The 26707-nt window shown below is 37.5% G+C and overlaps 1 protein-coding gene across 21 annotated transcripts in view; it reads left to right on the top strand.

Annotated features, from left to right (window-relative positions):
• NRXN1 (neurexin 1) overlaps window positions 1-26707 on the top strand; it is a 672652-nt gene that overhangs the window by 459419 nt on the left and 186526 nt on the right. For all 21 annotated transcript variants that reach the window (XM_062490543.1, XM_062490542.1, XM_062490540.1 and 18 more), the window contains one exon: window positions 3049-3230. In XM_062490543.1, the coding sequence (XP_062346527.1) occupies window positions 3049-3230 (182 nt within the window). The remainder of the gene's footprint in view (window positions 1-3048; window positions 3231-26707) is intronic.

Below are 26707 nucleotides of genomic sequence, written 5' to 3'. Positions count from 1 at the left end.
TTTGAAGAACGTGACTCCCCATACAGCTCAGACAGAGGCAGATCTGTATTCATCAGCATGGATTAATTAGTCCTTTACCAGACACACAGTTACTTCGAAGAGCCACAAAATGGGCAGTTATAAAGGAGGGAAAGCTCTCTCATACAAACCTATAAACCACATGTTCTCACAGATAAGAGATACTTTTTTAAACTTTGATGTTTATTCTGTGTAGTTTAAGATTTACAGCGAGATTTATCCAGCTCCACTGACATTGACCTTGCTTTCAATGCGGCAGCAGTATGGAATGAATTGCTCTTCTCTGGTTGATTTGAAGGGCAGTATTTAACAAAAAATGCAGCCAAGATTCACTCTGAATAAGAACAGCAGAGCTTCTCATTGTTCAGAACTGAAGACTTACTTCTGGGTCATTGTATTCAGTATGACTCCACCATGCTTGGCAGGTTTTTTCTTTGTCTTCTAAATTGGGTAAACACATCCAAGACAACCAAGAAAAGGAGAATTATGCCACTTAAATCTTATGGACTATTCTAACAACTTTATCTGTGACATTGCAGTGTAAGGAGTTGTTTTTTCTTCTCATTTTTGTTGCTTATAAGGCCCTCATTCATGACCTGACACAATGTTTTATGAAGTCAACAGAAAGGCTGTCACTGTTTTTAATGAGCTTTGGATCAAGCGCTCAGTTTTTCATCAACACAGAAAAAAATCCTTTTACTGCAGACACCAGAGTGACATAAACTCCATGAAGGCCCCAACCTGTCAGTTGGAGATTTGAAGTCAACAGCAGCAGCAAAGAAGAGAACTTGGGGGACCATCAGCAGTGATATTACCTGTTCAATGTGTCTTTGTTTCAGGATGTATTGTACTGAAGATAAATGACACACAGCAGATTATTGTACATTGCAGACCACTGCCTAGGAGAAAAGCAAGGGTGGGAGAGCAGGAGGAGGGTTTTTTCACACACATTCCTAAACTGGACACCTTTTGCCCGTGTCCGTTACCAATCCCTGGCAAAGCCCAAATCTTCACTACTCTTGTAAATCTCTTTAATATGACGTTAAAACCTGATCACACTTAAAGTGTAATTGAAATCTTAAATAACAGACCTGCTATTGTCTTTTTCTTTGCTGAAGAAGTTGACAAACCATCCTAAAACACATGTTGGTTGGTATTTTTGCATCAAGAAAAAAGCCAGCAGATCCATTTGAAGCACAGTGAAACTATCCCACAAATGTATTAATATAAAATGAGATTTACAGTGATGTTAGTGGTATGCACCGTGCATAAATTATTACAGATTGTTGGCACTGCCAAAAACCCCTAATTAACAGGCATGCAATTTCATAAAGGAAAAGTGATGCTAGAAATAAATGAGATCTTTTCAAAGGGACCAAGTGTCCCTTTTGCATTATGCTAGACACAAAGCAGGCTTGCTCAGCAGTAGAGTAAGATTTTGAGACATCTGGGAGTTGAATAAGTGGTACAAGTGTACTGCTATTTGCTTTGGCTTTAAAAGTCTGCATGTTCAAGGGATTTTTGGATTCCTTTATATGCTAATGGCATTTTTGAAAGAAATTGAAACCTTGAAAGAAAGTGAGAGAGTTACAATTAGGCTGTGATGCACTGTCTCCTTACATAGGCATGGGAAGCATGGAGTGAGATCATTGGGTGGAATGAACTGAATTACTTTTCATTGAATCATGGAATGGTTTGGCTTGGAAGGGACATAAAAGATTATCTAGCTCCACCCCACTGCAATGGGCAAGGATGTTATCCACTTGATCAGGTTGTTCAAGGCCCCACCCAATCTGGCCTTCCAGAGATGGGATCTCCACAACTTCTCTTGACAGCCTGTTCCAGTGCCTCACTACCTTCTGAGTAAAGAATTTCTTCCTGGTATCTAATCTAAATATTTTCTCTTTTAGTTTAAAAGTATTCTCACTTGTCCTATCATTATCTATTTGATGAAATAGATAAAATGTAATAAAAATAGATAAAATGCAATAAAATTGAGAGTAGCCACACTTTGAGACAGCTTTGGACAGATAGGAAAACCAGACATCTGTATTTACAATGCATTAACCTATTTCCCTAAGATTTGACCTATCCTCATGTAAAAGGAGTAGACCACTTGTAGTGGCTTTTCCAATGAAAGAACAAATGCATGCACAATTGTCCTCTTCTATGCTGTTGTCAAGATACAAGTTTTATATGGGAAATGTCTGGATATGCTATTTTAGTTCTGAGGAAATATGCTGGTGATGAAGTTAAGCACCTGAGTGCTAAGTGGTTTTGGATTACAACACATGTTTCAAACAAATTATAGATTTTGTAAGTGCACCCTGGATATAATGTTTAAAGATTTCCACTTTTAATAGATGTACATTGAGCATTATGCAAATAAGCCATTGCTTACTCAGATGGTAGACTAATCTCTTTGTCCTGGCATGACAAGTAAAGTATGTTTCCACTTGTTATCCCCATCTGTCACAAGATGATAAACCTCAGACCTGTAAAAGTCTTATCTGAATGTATTTGTTAACATCTTGCTCTGTTGGCCACTGTCATATATCATTTTTATTGTGTAAATGAGTAGCTGCATTTTTTTTGTTAGCCACGAGGCAGCTGGAATTACTTGATTCCTCCACATAGGTCCACTGGAGGAAAGCATTTGGTTTAACTCATCCCTGTTCTACATATCAGAGAAATATGTTCATCAAGCATAAGCTTAAGAGCTCTTCCAAACACATAGCATTTCTGAATCAGAGCTATGGTATTTCAAGTCTTTTCATTTGCAATTAAGTTATATTCAGTGCTGATTGCACAATATAAAACCCACTAATATTTCACTTGCTGCATAATTTTTAGACATAAAGACCTCTTCACATTGAAATGCAGTCTATGAATCCATTTATTACATGAAAACCTGATTTTTGTAGGCTATGTGATTTCCACGTGGGTTTGCACCGGTGCAAGCGGGCTGATTGTATTTATTTCTTTTATTTCTTTTTTTATTTCTTTTTTTTTTTTTTTTTTTTTTAACAGCGGGGACAACGTATATCTTTAGCAAAGGTGGTGGACAAATCACTTACACGTGGCCTCCCAACGACCGGCCAAGCACTCGAGCGGACAGACTGGCCATAGGGTTTAGCACTGTGCAAAAAGAGGCTGTGCTGGTGCGAGTGGACAGTTCTACTGGCCTTGGAGATTATTTAGAGCTGCATATCGTAAGTATTAGCACCAGAGGCGTGAGATTTCTTCTTGTCTCAGTTGTTCCTTCATTTGTGGGGTTTAAATTTATTTTGTCTGAATGTAATTATAGCAGTTAATGAACCTTTTGGGGTCAATAGTGAACTAAATGATGCTGCTTTATTTCATATGATGATGTACAGGATCTCAGGCATACCGAGAAAATGCCTTTCATTTGCAACAGTGCTACTTTTCATGGCTTTTCAATTAGAAATCATACTGGGATACCTGTACAGATAGAGCAGTTTATTGCAGTGTAATTACATGGAAGAGAATTTAGCAGTGTCAGAGGAAGGCATGTTTATCCTAGGGGTTTTAACCTGGAATCTAATGGTGGAATTGCAGTGTATCACAGCTCATTGTTCTTATTATTAATATTAGAACTTGTCCTCTCATTTCACCACTTTTTTGGTCATGGTAAATCTTAAGCAGAAAGACAGACTGTCAGGCTGGGAAGTCTTAAAAATTATTTTTAGCTGCCTTAAAACAAGGAACTAGCAATCAAAATTGAAAGCATGTGGAGTTTTATGGCGTCATAAATAAATGATCAATGGAGAAAAACATAACTAGAGCAGTATAAAATTTTGTTGTTTAGATCAGTCTGAACTTTGTTAATGTGTTAGCTTGATTTTTATTTGATAATATCTCTACTTTCAGGAACAGTTGAGTTCCTTTTGAATGAAATTACTTATTGATCTATAACCAATTACACTTTTACCCCCAGAAAGCATTCAGCAGTGATCATTTTCAAAATTAGATGGGATTATGGTATTCAATCTTCCCAGACTCCTTTTTTTCTGCAAAGTGCCTTCTGCAAAGGCACTCTTACATTGTGGACTAAGAAGATTTTTTAAAATTTATTTGAGTAAATAAACAAAGAAAGAAACCCGTAAATAAAATCCAGAGGTTGACTATGCCTTTATCTTATATTGAATCACACAGACAAAATAGTTGGCTGGGATTGTGAAATCTTAGTTTAAAAATGTGAACAAAGCAACTTCTCCCAGGTGCCGGAAAAATGGAGAGCCTACATATTTCAAGCCTACATATTGTGTTGCTAGATAGAATATAAATATTTGCTTTGCAAACACCAGGCACCTTATTATAATTTACCTCTTTATTTATGATCTCAGAGCAAACCCACCTTCTGTGGTGAACAGAGTTACTTTCTTCTTACAGTTTTTCTTGCTCCCTAGCATGCAAAGGAATGTTTTCCTTGTATTTTACTGCACCCGAAGTCTATCAAAATGATAACTTTTGTTTGCTCTTCCATCTAGCCACAATATTTCTATTTTAAAGCAAACATTATGTTCATTAATGATGAGTTTGAGATCAAAAAATATTGCCTGCTGATAAATGTCTGTGGTTTTCAATCTTTCTTTTTTTTTCCTCAAGTAATTTTCTTATAGCCATGCCGTAGCAAAAAAATGGTAAAATAAAATAATTGGGAGTTTTCTATGGTCAGAAACACTACCAGCTTAATAGGAATGGTGAAAATGATAAATTATACTTTAGTGGTTCTTTTGAAATTTCTGTGAAACAGCAATGCCTTTTATCATCCTGCTCTGTGAGGTGATATTGGCTTCCCCCTGCTGCCTTTGCAAGGGACTTTGGGAACCTCCCTGAAACCTGCTCTGCTTCAGAGCAAAATGGTAACTGTGTGAAATTTCACTGGAATGAGGTTTGACCTTCTGAGAGCAGCTTCAGTGTAGTCTGTCCCTAGAGTGGAGACACTGAGGGATTGACCTGAAATCCTAAGACATTTGGCAAGGATTTTTATAAGGGTTGTCAGTGATTGATAAAGCTTGGAAAACTACTGGGATATAATTTCCCAGAATCTAATTCAAATAAGGATAGTATTCAAAGGGAAGTTGAAAGGCAGTATTTTCAAAAGCATTTGTGACACTTAAGACCATATATCTCATTGAAGTCAGTTGAGCTGCAGATACTTCTGAGAATTTTACCTGAGATCCATTTTAGCTCAGAAAGATATTGTGAGATATCACAGTTATAAAAACGAAGAGAACACAGAAACAGGGAGGTCTACATATGTGTTATATTTGAAAAATAGTTAATTTGATCTAAATATTTCCATGTTGGCAGCTACTGTGTTAAAGCAGCTGTAATAAAAACAGTAGGAGGGGTTTGTCATTCAAAACTTCCTTCTTTCACCAATATTGAGATGCCACTAGGAGCTTCTTATCTACTAAACAACCAGAAACATGCTATGGATAGTGGAAGGAGATAAAACTAGAAGGAGGAAGGAGGAAAGTGTTTAATTCTGCATGTTCTTTTGCAGGTACCCACTCACCTGTTTGTGGCATGAGTATGCATGAGCAAAAAGTGCCTGTGTGCCTTGAGATGCACTGTGTATGGATAAATCACCTGCATGTGGTAGCAAAAAGAGTTGCATTGGAACTACTGCTTTAAAAAAATTTAGCTCATAGCCCTCACTAGCATGCTGTGGAGGGTGCTCCAGAGCTTTGAGGTAGCTTGCTCTTAACCTTCTTCATTCTAGAAAGGAAAGAGGAATTTACAAGTTAGATTATGGTACTTGATTGTGTGAAAAAAGTCATTCTGTTTACTTAAAGACAATGTAAACCTAATAATGAATTCAAGCTTGTAACATATTCTGATTTTAAAAATTGCTGCTTGATCATCTGAATCACAGCTTTGGTGTTAGGTTAGGAACATATTTATTTAAAGTAATCATTTAACCTCTCCAAACGACCATTGTTATAAGAGACATTTTTTGAAATGTGCAGTCTGTATAGCTACCAGAAGCTTAACAGTTCCAGTGCAAATATTTCAAATTCCAAGATAGATTATTCTAAAAACTCCACCTGTATTGTAGCAGCATAAATATATAAAGGATTGTTTGTGTGTATGATACACATGCAACACAGTACTTCAGGAAAGGGATTTTAAAATGTTTTAGTCATCCAGAACTGCAGCAATTAGCTTTCATTCCAATCACTTGACTTCTCATATGGAAGTGGTCTCCTGTTCTGTCTCTGCTGGGAGATCAAGTTTAAGAGGAAATAGATATCATACCTAAAAGTCTACTGCCACTTCCTCTCCTGTCGATGGATAAATGAAGGACAGAGAGCTCTGATAATTACTGCAAGCTTCCTTTTTTTCCTTCTTTTCATGACATGGTCTGCATTCATTTCCATGTCACATGGGAAAAGGCAGCAGACTTCATGCAGTGTTCAATTAATTACCATGTGCACTTCTGTCCTTAACTTTTTGTCTGACTTCTATTGCCTTTAGGCAATTCTGTCAGTGATTTCTCTTCCTACTTTCACTCCTCTTCCCACCCTGTCATGCCACGTCATGGATTTTACATGGATTTTACTGTCTTCCACAGGCAGTGTGCTGTTGCTACCTCGAATTTTTAGCTTTCCTATGGTGAGGACCAAAACGAAGTTAGACAAAGATATCACCTCAAAGGACTAAGAAGTCCTGTTAAATTGCTCTGTCTTTCTATGCTGGTAGCGTAGGAAACTAATTCTCCTGTGTTGCACAAGGGGTACTTGCTCTGTTTGAGAAGAACCATCAACAGACTTCAGCCATTATAAAAAATATGTAACTTATGCCATGTTTTCATCTTTCATTGTTAAAATGAAAGACTTTTTAACAAAAGTAACATTTTTTTATGCCTAATGGAAAGAATCAGCAGTTTTGGTGTCTTTGTATGTGTCGTTCGTTTGAAAATCTAAGTATTTGCAGAGCACATAGCAGCTGTTTTTATGGTGATAGCTGATTTTGAAGTTGAGAACAAGAAGTTTGTATGAAAGATAAGGTCAGCAGAGCATTTAAAAGTATAAAGTTTTGGCATTCCAGAGAAGACACCCAGCCTAGGGCACACGAGCTACTTAAGCAGAACTGGTCACTTCTAACCCAAGCAGGGTGAGAATGTACTAATTAATCTCATTTACAGGTATGGACTTGCTGAATTATGTGAAGTGGTGATGATAATTCTCATAGGAAACATTCAGAGGTCTAAAATAAGGAATAAGGCAGATGTGGCAATGTTTTGAATACTGTCCTCACCCTCACCAGAGGGAAAGTGGGGGGAAATGCCCTGTGATTCTGGTGAGAGAACAGTGACTGTCTGTCTATACTTAGGATATAGAAAACATATCAAAATAAAAAAGAAATAAAACTCGGGGTAGATTGTAGTAGATATTTTTTGTTTCACTTTATTTCATGTCACTAGGAAACAATATTTTAGGGGAAATACTAACCAATAAGATGAATGCTGTCATGATAGAGCATGGAAAACTACTTTGAAAGATTTGCTAAACACATTACCTGAAAAAGTATGGTATGGTTAAAACAGATGGTATCAATACATGCAAGGCACAACGCAATTAACCTGAAATACAGTGAAGATATAGCATTACTGGCATGATGGATTAATCAATATTGTCCTTAGACTTCCAAGATGTGTTTGTGAGGCTTTCAGAGTTACAATTAATGACTGAGGTGAACAGTCTTGGGAGTGGGAATATGTCTTACAGAAAATAGAGTTTTGGATCATGAATAAACTCAGTTCATGCTCTTTGTCCCAAAAACTTACATACTACATATATTAAAATATAAATTGGAGAAATGGCATTTTTATTTGATTATTTTAACTTCAGCAAACTTAAAATGAGTATTATTTCCTACTCCCCTCCTTCTGTCTCTTAGTTATACATATGCAGTACTCTGCTACACCAGGCTTTTAATAGCTGACTCTGTTAGACTTTCTTGTACATATCCAAAAAATATGGATAGTTATAACTTGTGCAAGTTTAATGACCTTCCCTCAAGTGAACAGAAGCAGAAAAACTCAAGTGAGGATCAGAGTTCTGTGTTTGAGTGTACCAGGGAAAGAACTGCAATATCTTTTGATAAATGCATTTGTTTTTCTCTTTTGAATACTTCACATGTCTTGGGCTTAATGTCTAATGGAAAGTCAAGTGATTTTTATTTACTTGCTTGTATTTGGATCAATTCCTAGAGAGCTGGATGTACTTTCAGTGAGATTGATGATAAAAATACCTTTGATTATAGTGGTTTGTATTGGAGCTAATTAATTTTCCCAGGAAGAGTGTAATAATATTTTAAAAAATAATATTTCTAGAATATTATTTCTTCTAATAATCATCATTCAAATCTAGAATTCCTTATTATTATATGCATACCTATGGAAAACAAAGATTTGGGAAGGCCTATGGTGGTTTGTATATTCATGAAACAGCAATGAGTATAAAATTGAATTATTCACATGCAGGAAGGGATTTAAAAAAAAAAAGGGGACAGACCTAATTTTTAGAAATCTGATATTTTAGAAGTGCTGAACATGCACAACAGTGGCTAAAGTCAATGGAAGCTGAATGTAGTCAGCACCTCTGAAATCAGGTCGTCATCATATCAGCTAAGTGGGCATCAGGGATCACTTTGGAGCCCTGGTCAGACTTTAGACCATTATGTTTATCAGAGTTGTGATTTTTAATATTCTGCTACCTTGTACCGCAAGAAAATTTCATAAGGCTAATGTCATCTAATCCAGAATTCTGTTATTATTTGATATTTCTTTATTATGCTTATAGATGGGATATTTATTGGTGATTTCTTTTTTATTTTATATATGTGAATGCAAAAGGCTATAGGAAGTTTAACTATTATGTATAGTGATTGGTTTCTCTGGGGAACAAAAAAAATCAGCAACCAGAATATATGTTAATCTTTAAACTGAAAAAAAAAAAAATAGTATGGAAGAACTATTTCCAGACTTGCTTATGGGTTTGAATAAAAAAAAAAAAAGGCAGTGCAATCAAAGGAGACTCATTTATGGGACTAGACAGGCAGGTGAGAATGCAATTCAATGCACACAAACATTAAGTTAATTAGAATGGGAGCAATGAATTAATCCAGGGAATTTGTGCTAAATGCAGCAATCATTTACTTCGCTGATCAGGTTAAAGATCTAACTTTGTAGGGAAGAAAAATAAATGAATCACTGAGATGGTCAAGTCATGCCTTGAAACCATGCAGTTAAGTTATTCTTTTGTATTAGCAGAGACAAAGATTAAAAAAGCTCTGAAAAGGGATTTCATTTTATAAGCTATTTGTTAATGCCTCATCTAGAATACTGTGCAAAATTATTATTGCATATTGAGCAACAGTGGTCTGTTCTTGCCATAAACACTCCAAATTGCTGAGGGAAGGTTATGGAAATGTGCTAATTCTGGCACAGAACAGACCGATACGTTGCTATATGAAAAATACAAATGGAATTTGTACAGCTGATGTAACTAAGCAGTTTGACTCTGACTGCCACCATGGAGTACTGCTAGGAGAAATCCTGATGTTTTGTGGAAGGTTCAGTACACCAGTCTTGTAGGTCTTATCTCCCAGCTGACTGCCTAGCTCCTCAGCCTAGAAATGTGCTTGAGGGAGGCAGTTCTTTTCATTCTCTTCTTCTGTCTTGGGATAAAAGAGAAATTCTCGCTTCCCTCTATCCAGCAGATAATTCATGTATGCATCCTACTCCTTTTTTGCTTTTGGGAGAATACAAGCTTCCTTCCCAAAAAAGCATGCTGTGTAATGGGGTCACCACCTGCCAGCCCCTTGACCACAGAAAACTGCACAGCCAGTAGGACCCAAGTTCCCATCTAAAATACTGTGTAAGTTGCACAATGCTCCAGCCCTCAACAATGATGAACCTCTTCAAGTGTTTCCTTCTAGAAAAGGTTGAAGGTGGGTAGATCTTTAAAATACTTCTGGTGGGCCCACATTTATCAGAATCAGCTGAAAACAATATGAAAAGGATTGCTTGTGGCTGTGGCACTGTATGAAGTTATCGTGCAGATCATGTTGTGGACTCTAAATTCCCTTCTGATCTCACATATCTCGAAATTGCACTGGAAATTGAATCCATCTGTTGGCAGAACTGTTTGAAATCCAGAACTTTGCTACTGAATTTGATGGCAAGTCTTCCTATGACTTTACTGTTGCAAATTGTGTACATGTGGAGCCTTAGATCTGGCACGAGAAGAGAACATAAACATGGAACTTAATTTTCTTGTTGCACTTAAAAATCACCAAGATTAGGAATAGAAGAGGTTTGGCCTGGGTCATGTTATATTAAGAACAAAACCTCTGCATTTTTAAGAATTCAAGTGGACCAATTTGGAAAAGCAAGAGCAAGACTAAGCATATTTAATTAGCACAAACTTGAAGAGTCTCATGGCCTCTTCATGAAGCTCCTCTAATTTTTTACATTGTCACTTTTAAAGCTCTGAAGTACTCTATGGATTACATCCAGTCATATTTTCAAGGATTATTTCTTTCTCTTCCCTTTCCCTTGTTCTGCAACTTGTTCTTCTGCCATGTCCTCAAACACAAATTTGTCTGTTGTACAAATTCAGCAGTCCCGGTGAATCCCAGTGAAAACAGGTGGCAAACATCCAGGGGTCTCAGAGATTACATACATTTTCTTTCCCATGAAATGAGGCATAGGAAGGAACAGGGGAGTCACCTCGGTGGTGACTCTATGGTGTATTCACATGGAAGAACTTGATGAGAACCATTGATAAGTTCTGCTTAATTAAAAAACAAAAGCAGCAACAACAAAGTAAATATGTTGCCAGAATTAGGAGGTATATCCTTTGTTGTCAAGGCTTTTCACATATAAATAACAAATTGCTGGCTTCAGAAAGGAGGATGCAGGAATTAGTTTATGATGTACAGATAAATGCAGACCATCTTGCCTCCCACCTTTCCTAGCTAATGTTATCTCCTCTCATTGACGTTTTAGATCCATCATAATCTAATCACATACTTGTAATTCAGAAATCCTGGTGCTGGCTACTCGCCAACATCCTTGTATATGAAGGTTGTAGATATTTTAATAACTTGGCACCAACTCTCCCAGAAAATTGCTGTGTATAAAAAGCACTGATGAAAAATTTAGCAGGCATTTTAGCAACTTTATTAAGATTAAAAGGATACTTAACTATTTGAAGAAGCAGAGCCATTAAGGTGTTCACTGCAACCTGGCTGATCATCCAAATGAAGAAGGAACTGAAATAAAGGAATTTATTGTCATTATTTGGAGAATGAGAGCTCTGGATGAGAGTAAAATCCAAGACTAGGCTACTTTTGTCCACTTATCCTATGGAGGTAATATTCTGCTTTTTATATTTAGACATAGATACAATAGTATTTATATTATAAGCATATATATGTGTGTGTGTGTGTATAAAAGAAGCCTATACAGTTTGTTATACCTAGTCATGTAAGAGAGTCAGCCCTGATAATATTTCCAAACTTATTCCTGCCTGGTTCTTGTCTAATTTTAGAGAAGCACAAGATTTGCACTCCCTCCTCCCCGCTGGGCATGCCTGGCTCAACACCAAGTGGAAGGCATGTGTACCCAGTGTGTCAGAAGCCATGACAGTGCAGGTTGGAAACAGGTTTCAGGCACTTTGGGCTGACAATGTGTGGTTTTGGCGGGGGGGAACCAACAGGACAGACTGGAGCAATAGCATCAGTGTATGGTTCAGTATATCCTAGGCTATGCTTTCAGCTCCTAATGGCAGCTTGAATAAGGGACAGTGACTCTCAGACTGTTGTTGACCACTGAAGAAGGGCCGGGTTTGCACAGGACAGATCAGGGTTTGTTTCCTATGAATAAGAGCCAGAATCCAAGATCTGGCCCATTAACTCCCTGTCCTTTAAATTTATGAGCTTTAAGTGAGGACAAGGATGAGGTGTGCACTGTACCAGTGTAGCAGTTTTTCAGTGCGCATGCAGTATGAACAATATTATTTTTAATACCAGTGAGAGTGATTAGTCTATTGATGCAGAACAAGATGAGGGCAAAAGTGCTGCTGGTGACCTGAACAGATTCTGATCCTAACTCCAAGTAATTCTCATCCCACTTCCACTATTGATTTGTTTGAAAATATTGCAGAAATATGAGTAAGTATGAGCAGATCTACATCAAGCCAGAAAACTGCTGGTAAGTGAGGTGCAGAAGCAGTTTTACAGAGCCTGCTGCTTTCCTTCAGTCATTTGTTTAAGTAAATGTTGCTAATATAGTTAATCACTCTGTGCAAATAAGGAAAGTTCATCTCAATACCGTTCTGGTTTTGTGAGATAATACCTTAATTGTAACTCACAATTAGTTAATTAGACCATTTACTTAATTCAGGTTTTGCTCTGTGAACCTCAGTGTCATCACCAAACTGAAAACTTCTTTTCATATTTAGTGCTAGTTTGCTTTTTTCCTTCTGGACTGTTTCATGGTCTTTAGCCTTGCTCCATGTTTCCTTACACCACTGTAACAGTGAGGAGGAACTGGAATAAAATCACTGCATAGGTGAACTGGACACACAGGGCTTGGCTCCTACCTTCATCCAGTTAGTTTTCTTAACTTTTGCAGTCTTTGGCACTAGCTCATTGCACCAGGGTTATGCAGGAAACATCCAGAGCAGGGAATTTGTGTTTTCTGAAACCCTGGCTGCCAGTTGTATCTTCATCTTCCATTCACTTACTTGCCTATGCTCTTTAATCACTGTCTCTCTTACCTGAGCTTGAGACCCTTGACATCAGTGCATCTCCAGTGCTGGTGGATCACTGAGCAGCCTACTCTTTTCTCTCCCAGCAGCAACCATAGGTGTACAGTATTTGCTTTCCTTTTGTATCCAGCAGTGATTCTTCCCACTTCACAGTGGGCTGCTGTTGCTATTAAGTCTTTTTTTTTTCTTTTTTCTTGGATAATACCACTCAAAGGAATTCCTGCAACAATAACAGACAGGATAAAGATTTAATGAACTGATACTGTCAGTGTTCTGGTGGCTTATGTTTAATATAACAATCCCACTAACAACAGGTGAGTTTCCCTGTTAAGTGTTTGGAGAGGCTTAAATATCTCCCTGTTTGTGAAAGCCCATTTACACTGGAATGTGCTAATGCTTCTGAGGGTGGATTAGCTGAAGGAACTGACTCATGCAATTCCTGGCTTTCAATAATTACCTGGTTTATTACCTAGCTTATGTTGAATAAGGAATGTTGAGGAACAAAGAAAAGACACAGCCCTTCAGTTTTGCCAGTTCTCCCTGAAATTATCCCAAACCCTTCAGTGCAGCAGCATGAAGTTAACAGGGCTTTAACTTCTTGTGCTAGAATCTGTAGGTGATGATCTATGCTCAGTCAAAGGTGAAATATAAGTCCAGATGTTCCCTCAGGGAGATGTAAATCATGCTTGATGCTGCATCATTACACATTCTTTGTGGGCTAGGAAAGCTACCAGTACAGGATTGGGAATTCTTCCATCTGTTATTCCACCATTGGGTCTGGTACTCCTCTTCATCCCAGGCCTCCAGATTGAAGGATGAGGATGAAGCATTACAGCTTTAGCAAATATCATCAGGCTTCACTTTGCATCCAGAATCTCTTATTTTTAGTTCAGCCCTCCCCCTTGATAGACTTGCAACTTACTGCTTACAAACTGAATGCAACAGACTGCCTTCTTCTTGTCTGGTGTGAAACCCCATTAATATCCTTGTTCCCCATGTTTTCCCTGACCCAAAGAACAATAGAAAATTCCTGGAGCAAAAGTACTCAGTGTTTCCCTGGCATAGCAGATGGAATTTTTAAGGCTGTCAGTGGATTATGTAGCAGTACCTTCTCATTTAGGCACAAGCATGAAGAGTGTTATCATACATGAAGCTAATTACAGGAACTTCTACCAACCAAAATAAGGAGTGGAAAGATTATTCTAGAGAGCCTTAATAACCACTCAGCATATTTGATAATGTCTCTGCTGTAGGTATCATACTCACCATGATGTTTAATAGCTGAACAGATGCAGCTCACTAGAGCACCACATGGTAGGCAGCAGCAGGGAGTCCCATTTGACAAGTTGGTTTTGGTTTGTTTCCTTCACAGAGAGTCTTTCCTGATGTCCCAGGTTTCTGGAGTGTTCTGATTTGCTACTCAGCAAACAGGAAAAGGCAAGGGAATTCTCTACTGCTTGTTTCCAAAGCAAACAGAGTTTTGACTTTTTAGAGAATGTGCTATGAAATTCCTAATTAAGCTTATACAAGTCAAGTTTTAATATCAAATTGCCCATCCTTGATGCAAAGAGTTGGGTTTTAACAGGAAGCATATACCCATATACATGGACTGTTTGTAGGATAGCAACTGTGCTGGTTTTTGGAGGTGACTTCTCATTTGGGGATTTTTAGTTTCTTTTAATTGCAAGATTTTGTGTATACATCTGCAAGTCACTTTGCACAGTGAACAGTAACTCTTGGCTGTAGTAGTGCCATGGGATGCTGCAGTTGTTTGGTGCTTCTAGATTTGCTCTCCAGGGAACAATACAGAGGAACATTTTGTAAGACTTTCCAGTCTTCTAATTGCTTGCCTAGAAAAACACCTGACTTTGTACTCTGAGGCTAAAAGAAGATGGCTCTGCTGTTAACATGTTCTTAAAAATCAGTGGATAATACAGAGGAGATAATGAAACCATGGCGACATGACTTTGGAATTTCTTTCCAGGAAACATATAAGAATAATATGATTAAGATGGGAACAAGACTAAAAGTGCTGCAAAACTCACTTTATCCGCCACATATTCCCTGGTCCATAAATAAACACAGAAACTCTCTTGGTTATATTTCATTATTAATGTGGTTATATGCTTAAAGATAGGTGCTGCCAAGGGCTAAATTAATGGGCTATGTCTTCCCCAGAGCTAAAAAGTTGTCACAACTTAGTGCTTAGCTGAGATGTTCCTTTGGAAGATATTTAAGATTTCTGGGGTTTTATTCCTAATCTACTTTTTGAATATTTTGCTGGCTATTTAAACTGACATTCTTAAAGCATTGATTTTCTTTTCTTTCCTCTTGCTTTTCACTGCATATTCAAACTCAAAAAAAACACCAGCATGTCTCCTTGTCACAGCTGTAGTGTGGTACATGATGACACCAAGCTGTGCTAGTGTGGGAGGAGGGGAGACAGGGGTTGCAAGCACTGTGGAGAACTGATTAAAATTCAAAATGAGCTTGATAAAGTGGAGAAGTAATCTGAAATCAGGAAGATGAATTTCTACAAAGGAAAGTGCCAATTCCTGTACCTTAAGATGGAAAAATCAAATGCACAGCTATAAAATGAGGAATAATTGTGGCCTGGAAGTAGTTCTACAGAAAAGATTGGGAAGATACAGCTGATTGCAATTTGCTGCAGACAGAGACAGGCATCAATCTGGGATGCACTGACAACACAGGGGGTGGCAGAGGAGGAAGAGTTTGATGTTTGCAGAGTTCTGCTGGGATCTTAGCTGAAGAAGGATGTCCAGTTTTGAGTACTTAGCTTTTCAAAAGGAGATGGGGAGAGAAGGCAGCTAATCAACAACATACTCTAGTTTATTGAATGCTCCAATATATTAAATTCTCAAGAAGAAAATGAAGGAATGGCCTCTGTTTTGTTGATAAAAGAGAAGACAGAGAGTGACTGGTCATGAAAACCACCTTTTAGTAGATATAGGTTATTAACAGTCATGATCATGGCTAATCTGTGTTGTCTGTCTCAGCATAAGGAAAGAAATAGCTGGTTTATTTTCAACAATGCTCTTGGGTATTGGAAAAAAACTTCTGCCTGATGGCTAGCAGTGGAACTGTCTCTGTAGGGCAGGCCCTGTTAATTTAATTTTTCAAGATCCGGCTCCGTTCCTATCAGTGTTGGGAATGCCATGGAGACTTCTGCTGTGTTTTTGCTAAAGTTAGCCTGGATGTGTTCACTGTTGCCAGCAATGGGTGGGTAGAGCAGGTTCTTCTTAGGTTGCACGCTCCCATTTATGCTGCAGTTTTTAACTGGAAGGCTTGGGTCCAAGAATGATCTAAGAGGAATGCTTGGATGTAACCACAGTCAGGTTCTCTGATGTCGTTCCTAAAGACCCAGAAAAGGGTGAGAGTGAGCTGCTGCTGCTGAGCAGTTTCTTTTAATATCCGCTGGTCTTCGTGTCAACAGCAAACCAAGACTGCGTAGCAGCACCAGCTAGAATCTGCTCTCCCTCTGCCATACCAACATCCCCACTTGTTTAACACTAGAGAACTGCTCTGCTCCTAAATGTGGGAAAGAAACGTGGATCTGTAAGACTGAGAATTGCTCTCCAGCCCTGCAAAGGCCTTTTGGTGTGTTCTTCACTGACTGTTGGCATGTGCCTCCTCCTCAGCTTGTGGGAAAGGTGGTGGTGATGTAACTAAATTTGCCTCCTCGCCCACCTCTCAAATGTTAGCAAGTGTTTGCTTTGGTTGATGTGTGGGAGTGGTGAGGTAATTTGAACCATCCTGGTAGAAATCCAAAATAACCCCAATGGGCTAAATAGATTGCTGAGCAAAACACATTTGGTTATACTGTGAAAATAACATGCAATTGGGGTGAACTTATTTTGCAGTGTTTTGAGCTATTTGGCCAGTTCACTGGCTGCTTAACTCATAGACTTAGCTATGCAGCTCTGTGAAATGTTTTTTAAGGTTTCTTATCACAATGGTGCATGAAGTTTATCTAAAAGATAAAAATCACTCACAAGTCATGGCAGATAATCTTTCTTGTTTCATTTCTTATGTAAACTTTCTAGATTACTAATATTGCTTACTATTTGTGATGCAGCCTTCTCATGATTTTAGTGCAATGTTGATTTTAAATCCTTGGACTAGTAAGAGTTGTCACAACTTCAGGCTCATATTATAAAAGCTCAGTATGCTTTAAGCAGGGATGAGGCTTTAACTCTTTGGCATTGTTCTCTGGGACTACATCTAAACTCTCTGTGTGTGCTGTTGTCAGATGACTGTGTTCTGGGGTTTCCTTTGGAGCATCCTCCTTTAGTCACCCTGTCTAACCTCCGTCTCCCCCAAGCTGTGTCATGCAGTTTCACCAGCTTATTTTGCACTTCTGCAGTCAGAAAGGTAAGTCGTGGACTTGCATCATTGCCCCAAAATATTAGAAGCTGTCCAGACTGATAATGTACATTCTTTCATTGAGTAGAAAGAAAAACAATGAATGAATTTGTTGCTGTGTCAGGATTGCCAGTTTATCTGTCTTGTAATGGAGCTGTTATTTAGCATTTCTAATTATGATATTAATCTTCACTATCCCTTGCTACAGGGGTAATATCAGGATACTGGTACATGGAAATTATTACTCTTGACCCTCAGAGGCACCAGTCAAAGACACTTCTGGTTTATTGGCAAACCTAATAGGTTTCCTCCTTTTCTCACTGAAAATATTTGGGAGTTTTGTGCTGCCTTTTTCCTGTAATGTACAGTAACATGAAGAATCAAGACAGGGAAATGGTTTTGCATGAATCATATTCTCCCACACATGTACTACTGATAGGATTATCACAACCATTCCTAACATTGTTAGTATTTTTATTTTTCCCAAGTACAGCCAGGGTTGATTTCTATATCGGAAAAGCTTTAGAAAGCTTACTGGCTTGGAGTATTTTGTAATTGTTTTTTAAGAGTCAGATTGCAAGAGAGTTCCTGGCCACAGACACATTACTAACCTGTGGTAGGTTTGAGGGTGTAGAGAAAGCAGAGTATAATCATGAAATCTCTTCAGGAGGTGGAAAAGGTGGTGGAGCCTCCCCTGCACTCCACTCTCCCATACTTCTTTGTGGGCCTGACGGATTCTGAGTGACACAAAATTATGCTATCAAGAGAAAAACTAGTGCTTCTCCTCTTGGTCCTATTAGGGAGGCAATAGCAGGGATTTGACTCTTAGGGCTGATTTTTAGGCAGTTAGCAGGCTTTTCTGCTGCTGTGCAGCTGGCTTTTTTATAAATATCCTGGTTGGGATGCTCATATTTCTTTCTTTTTGTAGTTTTTTTCTCCGTATATTAAGCACATGCACCACTCTCAGGAAAATCTTCATGGGATTTCATACTTGTTATTTTGATCTGAGATAGGTTAAAACCACCAAACCTAAAACTTGCAAAGGCAAATCAAGGATTACCCGTTTACTGTCTGTGACCTCCTCTTTGCTGCCAGGAACTGGCTGCAGCAAGAGAAAGACCAGTGGTCTGATCTAGGTAGTAGTGTCCTGTAAGCTGGAAAAATGTGTTTTTTTCCAGTCTTATTTCTCAATGGAAACCAGAACATAAAGAAAAATTAAGGACTGTGATAGAATGTACCAGGCAGAATGCAAAGGTACTGTGCTTTGCACCAATAACCAATTAGTGCTGGCTTCAGTGGGACTGGAAGAAACCTGTATTCAAATTCTTTCCCCACCTAGTTCAGACTGGGACCTCATCCAGACTCCCACACTGTAGCTTCAGAACTCAACTTTTGACTCGCCTTGGTAACTGAACCTTTGCTTCATTCTTTGCTTTTAAAAATGTACAAGGTTTATTTTTCTTGCTGTGCAACAGGAAGGAGAGGGTTTTGAAAATTTTCTTTTTTGTTAAATATATTAATGAAAATGTTTTCTAGTAAATTTTGGTGAAAGCACATCTTCTATATATTGATGATAAAACAGTCTTTGTTATTTATGATCATTGCAATTGTGATTGCTGTTGCTTGCTTTTTACAAAATCAGGACTCATATAGCAACAACTTCCTGAAAGGTTTTTAGTCAAAATTCAGGATGGAGCATTACTTTATATTTTGTTAAAACAGACAGAAAGAATTCCTAACTGTTTTTTCTAGAATATCTTAGAAGTGCAGAAGGCAAGAAACTTGTAGAGCACTGCAAGAGTTGCCCCGCATTAGGGACAGATTACAGGAAAAATGTCATGGTGCATCTGCTCTTAACATGAAACATGGCACATCCACAATTCCTAGAACTCAACACACATTTCCAAAGGTCAAAACCTTTTCTAAATCCATAAGTACTGCTGAATTTATCAACTTTTAGCACAACTGAATGTGTCTGGAAATGTGGACCAGGGACATGATGATTAAGCACTGCAGTGATGGAAAAGACAGAGCAATTAGGTGACACATTCTCTTACGTGTTGTCATGGACATTTTTCTAGCTATGAAAGTAGTTTACAAAGTTTTTATTTCTCATTCTAGCTACCTGAGATGCTCTAAATCTGAATTCTTTCTCCTAATTGTTTGATTTATTAACATAGGCAACGTAATAATTCTCTGTATCAATCACTTGTTATAAAACTAAAGAAAAAAAAAGATAAAGAAATAAGTAATTGTAACCAAAAATTAATGCATTAAAATGAAAGATGCTTTTAAAAGATAATTTAGTGGTTTAAAAATAAGTAATCTTTTACAAGCCAGCTGCAAATTCTCTTTCTGATTCCTGCTCAGAATGAATTCCTCCTGTAAGTATTTCAAGGCTGTAAATTTACATAGTGATATAAGTTTTTGGATTTGGTTTCTATTGGTTGGATTGGGTTTCTATTAGTTATCATGCAACTAAGAGGGTATTTGACATAAGTGTACAGGGGGAAAACTTACATTGCTCTTGAGGCAAAACATTTTGGTCACTTTTTCCTCACATCACATTCTTTGAATAATAGAAGGTAAGTGTGGTTGCCAGTAACAGTTATGTTTCTTGAAAATTCAAAGTATTCTTTTGATGAAGACTTTGCTAAATAATTTGTTTCATTCTACTCTCACTTCCAAGATATTTCTCATGGAGCAGGCACTCACTGCATAGTAGAAACCTGTCATGCAGAGCTTGTGTATTTTGAGCCTTCAAGAAATGTAAACTTTTCAATTTTGCATGGCAGACTTGCCACATAAAGATTCTTTTGCTGCATGGCAACAGAAAAAAAACTGGTTCTATCATTAGAGATATTTAATCTGGAGGCTCACCTGGTCAACATGCAGCTCCTTGATTTTAGTTACTAATCTTAATATTAAATGAAAAAAAAGAAAAAATGGAAGAAAGTTTCTTTGGTGTTATATCACTGCCCTGTTGGCTTTTTTTTGAAGGAAAATTTTAAATCTTAACCAGTTGATTACCTTCTCTTTGACTTAGGGTTTTAAAATAATGACAGAAATGTAATTGCAATATGTAATTTACAAGTAAGAGACACAGGACAAGCTGTTTCACACTTTTTTCCTTTTTTTTCTTCATTAGGCACAAGATTATGTATTTGTTCTACATTCTGGTACTGTTCCAGACTTTGTATAGGAGAAGCTAGATCAAATTTAATTTGTTTTAGTTAAAACGCTTTAGAAAATGTAGCTCACGCCAAAACCAAATACCTAAATGTTGTCATGTTGGAACAAAAAATCAGAAATCTTGGATTCATTTGGTATACTTTGGATGGTGATGCCTCCTGGTGACTTTTTCAGTATTTTCTACAAGACCATGAACAGTAGGTGGTTATTTATTAGTAGCAGAAGTGGTATTTTAAGAAATGCAGTGTAAGCTATATCTTACAGGACAGATAATGGAGAGAAAAATGGTTCCTCAAGATTGTTGGAAGGGGAATGAGCAGTGAAAATATTCCTGGGCATCGTCTCAATAACAAATGTATTAAAAAAGTGTCTCTCTGGAGAAATGCAGCTCTACAACAAGATTTATAATCCCTGTGTGACTTTGAGGATTGCTTGTTAAAAGAAAAAAACAAAGTGCAAGGGTTCAGAGTTTCATGTTTAGTTGCAATACTCATTTGAATATACAAATCAAGAGCCCTACCTGTGTCCCCCTTTTAAACAAAGCTTGCATGGGTGCTTCAGTGGTGCAGCACCAACCAAATGAGGGAAATGGGGTTTAAGATTTGCCTTGTGGTTCCCATTGGAAAGCACAAATGAATTTTTAAATCATACCTGTGGCTTCTGCACAAAAAAATATCCTGAGGAAAAGGTGTCAGACTTGATTGCTGGAAAATTTGTTATAAGTGCATTATGCATCAAAATTATTATATTGGATGACAATTTCTATTATTTTACACAAAGTTCATTCAATTTAATTATAATTTACCACTCAAGTATACCGTTCTCTTCATGGTAATCTTCAAATTATTCTTGTTTTTGCTCTAATAGCTATTTATGAGTCATAGAAAGTACACCTAATTAATACCTCTGCACATTGCTACAATTAAACATTAATCAGATTTGATTTTTAGAGTAATGTGCTACCAGTCTTCTAATCTTCTATGTTACGACCTGATAAAAATTTCATTACCCTAGTTATAAAGTTCTCAATGGGGAAGGGATTTCCATTTACTGCATGTAACACTTAGTGGTGTCTTCCATGCAAATTTTACACTCTTTTTAACGTGCTCTATATAAATTGAAGTAGTGACACAAGTAAACTGATGTTCTAGAGATAAGTTTAAAATAAAATTAAGTCATGTGCTTGTCAGGAAGATCTAACTGAATGGTGATTTTTTTTTTATTAACATGGGATGACAGAATTTAGTCAACTATTTCCTTCCTCCCCTTCAGTTTAGAAGAGAAAGTCAGTAGATGTATATGTGAAACAATGTCTGAACTTTCAAAAAGCCACCTTAACAGGGCTCATATATGCATGCTTGGTTTAGTCCTTTTATTTTATTTTTTTACTCTCTAATTTTGGTGGGGGCAAAAAAAAAAAAAAAAAAAAAAGAAAAACAAACAACAAAAAACACCATTGTTTCCCAATGTGTCAGAATAGATAGATGACTGTCCTGTTGGTCAGTGATTGCTGTCATATCACTCACTGTGCTCCTCCACTCCTGATCACTGCCACACAATGCCCTGTCCCCCCTGCCCCAGCTCCTGGACTCAGCTGCTGCTAAGTCTGGAGATATTTGACAAGGAGTGGACAGGTAGGGAATTAACTTTATCACATCCCTGAAACTTATCTCTGACTCTATTAACTTGCTTCCAATGGTGAAAAATCCTTTTTGAATCCTCAGAAGCTCAGAGCAACAATATGGAATGAGCTCTGTGTCATAGGTTAGCTTTCCCAGATCATCTGCAGCTTAGAAGTATTTCTTACCCTTTTTTGCTTCAGAGAGCTAAACTCATTCTCCTCATTCAATAGAAAAGCTAAAAGATAATTCGATCTAGGCAAGGGCACAGCAAAGACAGTAGATAACCTGTTAGCACAGCTTTGGGTTGGAAGTGGAGATATTCCAACTTTCATCCTGATCCTTAACAAGTTTAATTAACATCATTTCTTACTCAGGCTTGTAGCACTGCCAGACCAGATTAGTTTAATGCTCTAGCATTTCTACCCCATGCAAGGAGTCTATAAAGGCAGCATCAAATTTTGAATTTCGTTTAGAAGTAGTTGTGACTTCATACATGTTTTCTAGGATATTTCCCAGAAACTTTAGACCATTAAACCATTTATATCAAAATAAGGGACCAATATTTTTGGGGGGGGGGTGGGGGGGGGGGCAAATTTTGCAGCTGCTCTTTCCCTAAACTGAAACTGTTTCTGGCTCACAACAAACAAGAACACATTTGCCAGCCTGTTCAAAGGATGGGTCGTGTTTTGTCTGTTGCACTTGTGCAAAAAAGTTGAAGTTTCTTGGTTCCTCATGGGGGGTCTGAAGTCAGAAGGAATTGTTAGGGCCTATTGTGAGTTTGATGTGAAGGGAGGGTTTGAGGCTCTTGCAGTAAGAGCTGGAGCTGTGCTCCATCAAGGTTTTGTGGAACTTGGAGAGGTTTAAGTGTTTGTGCTTGAAGTGGTGGATCCCAAAAGCTGCCTTTGAGAGCTCTGTTCTTGTGAGCTGAGCACAGGGAGTAGAGGCTTTTCTCCACCCCTTTTGGGGAGCAGCATGAAATGTGCCGTGGACATCAGTGTTCCACGTTCAGGAAGGGATGGCTCATCCCCAGGGAGCTGCCACCATGGCCTAACCTTATCTATGGATAAAGAGTGGAACAGTGTGCGGTGTTGCTGTGAGCATCACACAGGCTGTGGACTGAAGAAATGCACAAAGATATGCAATATCCCCATAAAAAGTATGATTTCCTTCAAGCTGGTAGGAGGGATGCTAAATGTGAGCTATGCTGTTTTCTAGAACACATTATGTAGTGTAAGAGAAGAAAATCCCTTTACAGTACTGTCCTGTCATAAATGAAGGTTATGCCCATTGTTGTTGGGTTTTCCCCCCCTTAAATTGCACATACTGAAGTCTCATCTTTTTAAGATGTAGCTACCAATGGTTCCCATATGCTACATCTCTCTATAAATATTCATGGTTATTTGATTATTTATGTCAAGATTCAATTCCTCTCTGATTTAATTGTTTAGATATTACATTTCTCATGACTATCTATGCCATGGTTGCCATCAAATCTCTACCAAGACCTTTTCCAAAAAGGTTTGTTTCTCTTGGATGCTTTTTATTTTGTTTTATTTTATTTTAATTTTTAGTATTTTATTTTTATTTATTTTTGTTTTTATTTTTATTTTATATTTATTATTTATTTTTTTCTTTTTTAAAATTTTTATTTCCAATACTTTAGTGAAGACTAAATATTTAGTACTTTGGTAAGATCACAAAAAAATTCTGCTGGAAAGATAATAAAATAATGTTTAAGGATGCTTTAAGGAGGAAGAAAATAATTTCATCTTTTGAAGACTATTTGGAATAAGGGAATAAGATGTCACTCAGAAATGAAAAATAATTTTTAAAAAAGTCAAACCAGTCACTTGTCCTATACCTCCAAAGACAGAACTCTGAATTAACTTCCCTCCAGATCCCTCCCCCAGAACTACTTTTTCTAGTCTTGACATCTGCTGGCTATTTCAAATAGCCATGGGCACAGGGTAAGGCTTTCAAGAAGTAAGAATTTAATGTTACACTTAGCTCTTGTTATTATTAGCTGATAGGGAACAGACTCTGGCACTGTTCAGAGACTGTCTGCAACACTGATGATAGGAAAAAGGATTGTGGAATAAGTGTGGAGTACATCCCATGGCATGGAGACTTCAGCACTATGGTCTTGAATTCTCTAGCATATTTTCTTGAAAAATCATTAATCATCTGATACTTACCTCAAAACAAAGCATGAACTGAATTTTAAAAGGATGTTTCTTTCTGGCAGTCTCTAAATTGAAAAAATTGGCACACTTTTCTTTCTCAATATACAGTTTATTGCCCCAGTCAGCATTAACAGCCTAAAGTGATGTTGTTTGTTTTTAATTCAGCCAAGATGCTACCAAAAAAATTTGTATGTCAAACAGCCCTGTAAGAACAACAACAACAAAAAATTTGACAAGGTCAAATTCTGTTGTGTGTGTGATCAACCTGGAGGATTCAAGGATCCTTTTTGCCCCCAGTTCTTAAAAAAATAAATAGCTTTACTTGCCAAGTTTTCTCAGAATTTTAAATTGTTCTGTGCATTTTTTTAGCAGCATTTTAATAGTAATATATTCCAAGCTTGCATTTTGGATTTCCTGGAAATGCTGATCATCTTTAGACATACTTTTTTAAAGGCACTTTTAATGAGAATAAAAGTTAATAGAACATTAAAACAAAATATTATTACTGATAAGGTAAAAAAGTTACATTACTGCTGTTGCATGATTTTAGAGCAATGCTGGGTCATAAACACGAAACTTTTGCACTAGTGCATACAATTCTCTTCAATGATCATCCCTAAACTGTGGTTTGTTCTTGCAGTGCAAGTGGTGAGCTTTGCTTTCCTGGTTTTCAGCAGTCACTTGGGCAATGTGTAAATCAAAAGATGTATTGGGATTTTTAAGGGTATTTTTTGTTTTAAGTTTTTTTGGATTTGTTGTTTTTTTTGATTTATCTCATCGTCCCATATTTACTGTAGCTCCCATTTTATGCCTGTGCAGGAGTGTGTTTATCTGGAGGACCTTGCATTGTTCCATGGACTTGAGTATCTTTCTAGGCTGTTACTCTCATATGTTAGAACCTAATGCTTGGGAGGACTATTTTGTCCATAAGGCATTAATGCAAAGAATAACAGGCTATTGTTTTGCTTGATTTGTGGCTTGATTTACAACATAGACCCCAAACAGAAATGCTGACCTCTCCAGATAGTCAGTAATGTAAGTTTTATTATTCATTTAAATGTCCCTAGGGCAGCAACCTTTTTTTTCATTACCTTAAATTAATTTTTGGAATTAAGCCCATGTTTTTGTTTTTGTCTGTAAGTTCTGAGCCTTGGGCATGATGTAGGGCTGGGAAGATGACCAACACAATGCATCTTGATAACCATGACAAGTTTCTCTTGGCCAAGATAAGATATGGCTGTTCTACCTGGAGTGTAAATGAAAAAGATAAAGCAGTGTAACATTTGCTTATACTTCTAGCAGTAAGATTTTTTTTATTTTCCTGTATTTTTCTAGTTTGAGGGGGTTGATGCCTTTTCCAGAAATGGAGTTTTATTATCACAGTAGTTTGAAAAGTCCATTATGGTTGATGGAGGTTTTGGATTTTCTGGGAAAGGAGGTTGATTTCTGAAGAAAACTTGTGTCTGTAATCATCGTGTCCACTGGTCAATCCTATTATTTTCTCCAACAACATTTGGACCCTGTCTTAAAAAAAATTGGTAGAAGCCTAAGGTATCAAAGGTATGAAATTCTTGCCTTTTTTCTGCTTTTCTGTTTTGGTTTGAGTTTTGTCTGTTTGGGTTTTTCTCTTTCTTTTTTTCTTTTGGTGAAAATCAGCAGTTCAGTAATGGAGGGAGCCCTGTTAACCTCCCACTGGGAGAAAGTTAAGGGAAACTCAGATACAATCTGTTCATTATGGCAGTAGCTGAATGATCAATCATCAGTGGAACATTCTGGCCAGTTTGTGTGTAACTCCAGCCTGGGGAAGACATTTACTGTCTTTTATTGCCAGGGAAAGACTGAATATAGTTGGAGAAACAAGAAAAAGTAATATAATTGGAGAAGTAAGAAAAGTAAATCTTTTGAGAGGCTGTGGGGGTCTTGAGAGGGGACTGCTGACATGGAAGAAACAGAGAAGCATCAGAGTCAAGTCAGCAGCAAATCAGCTGAGTTAATTCTGCCTACAGAATAGTCTTTTGAAGATGCCATGAAATAGAAAGCCAAGAGTAGCTCTTCTTGCTTTTGTCTTTTTAATGTCTCAAAATCTTCATTTTTTTTGGTTACCACATACTCTTCTGATAAAGCAGCACACTAAATTAGAGCAGGAATCCCACAGTACTTTTCACATTTAAGTACTATTTTTACGTTGATTTTTTTGGAGCTTAGCAGCAATTGTATGCCAGTTTATTACCCCAATTCAGCTGCATAAACTAGTTCTAACCCAGCATTTATACTGCATTTTCCTAGTTTCCTCTGGGGAACACACCTAGCCTGGCTTGTACCAAGCTACCAGGTAATTATGAAAATTGGTTTAATTGGTTCACAAATGGAACAAAAGCGCTATAGCTGTAATGTGCGCTAACCAACATAATAAGCCCAACCAACCAAAAAAATAAACCTTGGTGGAATTTAAAAGCAGATTGCCAAAGTTTGTGGTATTAAAATTAGTACTAACAAT

The sequence above is a fragment of the Cinclus cinclus genome, chromosome 3 (assembly GCF_963662255.1).
Source record: "Cinclus cinclus chromosome 3, bCinCin1.1, whole genome shotgun sequence".
Lineage (NCBI taxonomy): Eukaryota > Metazoa > Chordata > Aves > Passeriformes > Cinclidae > Cinclus > Cinclus cinclus.
Note: the sequence above shows the minus strand (reverse complement) of the source record. Positions and strands in the feature narration are given on the sequence as shown.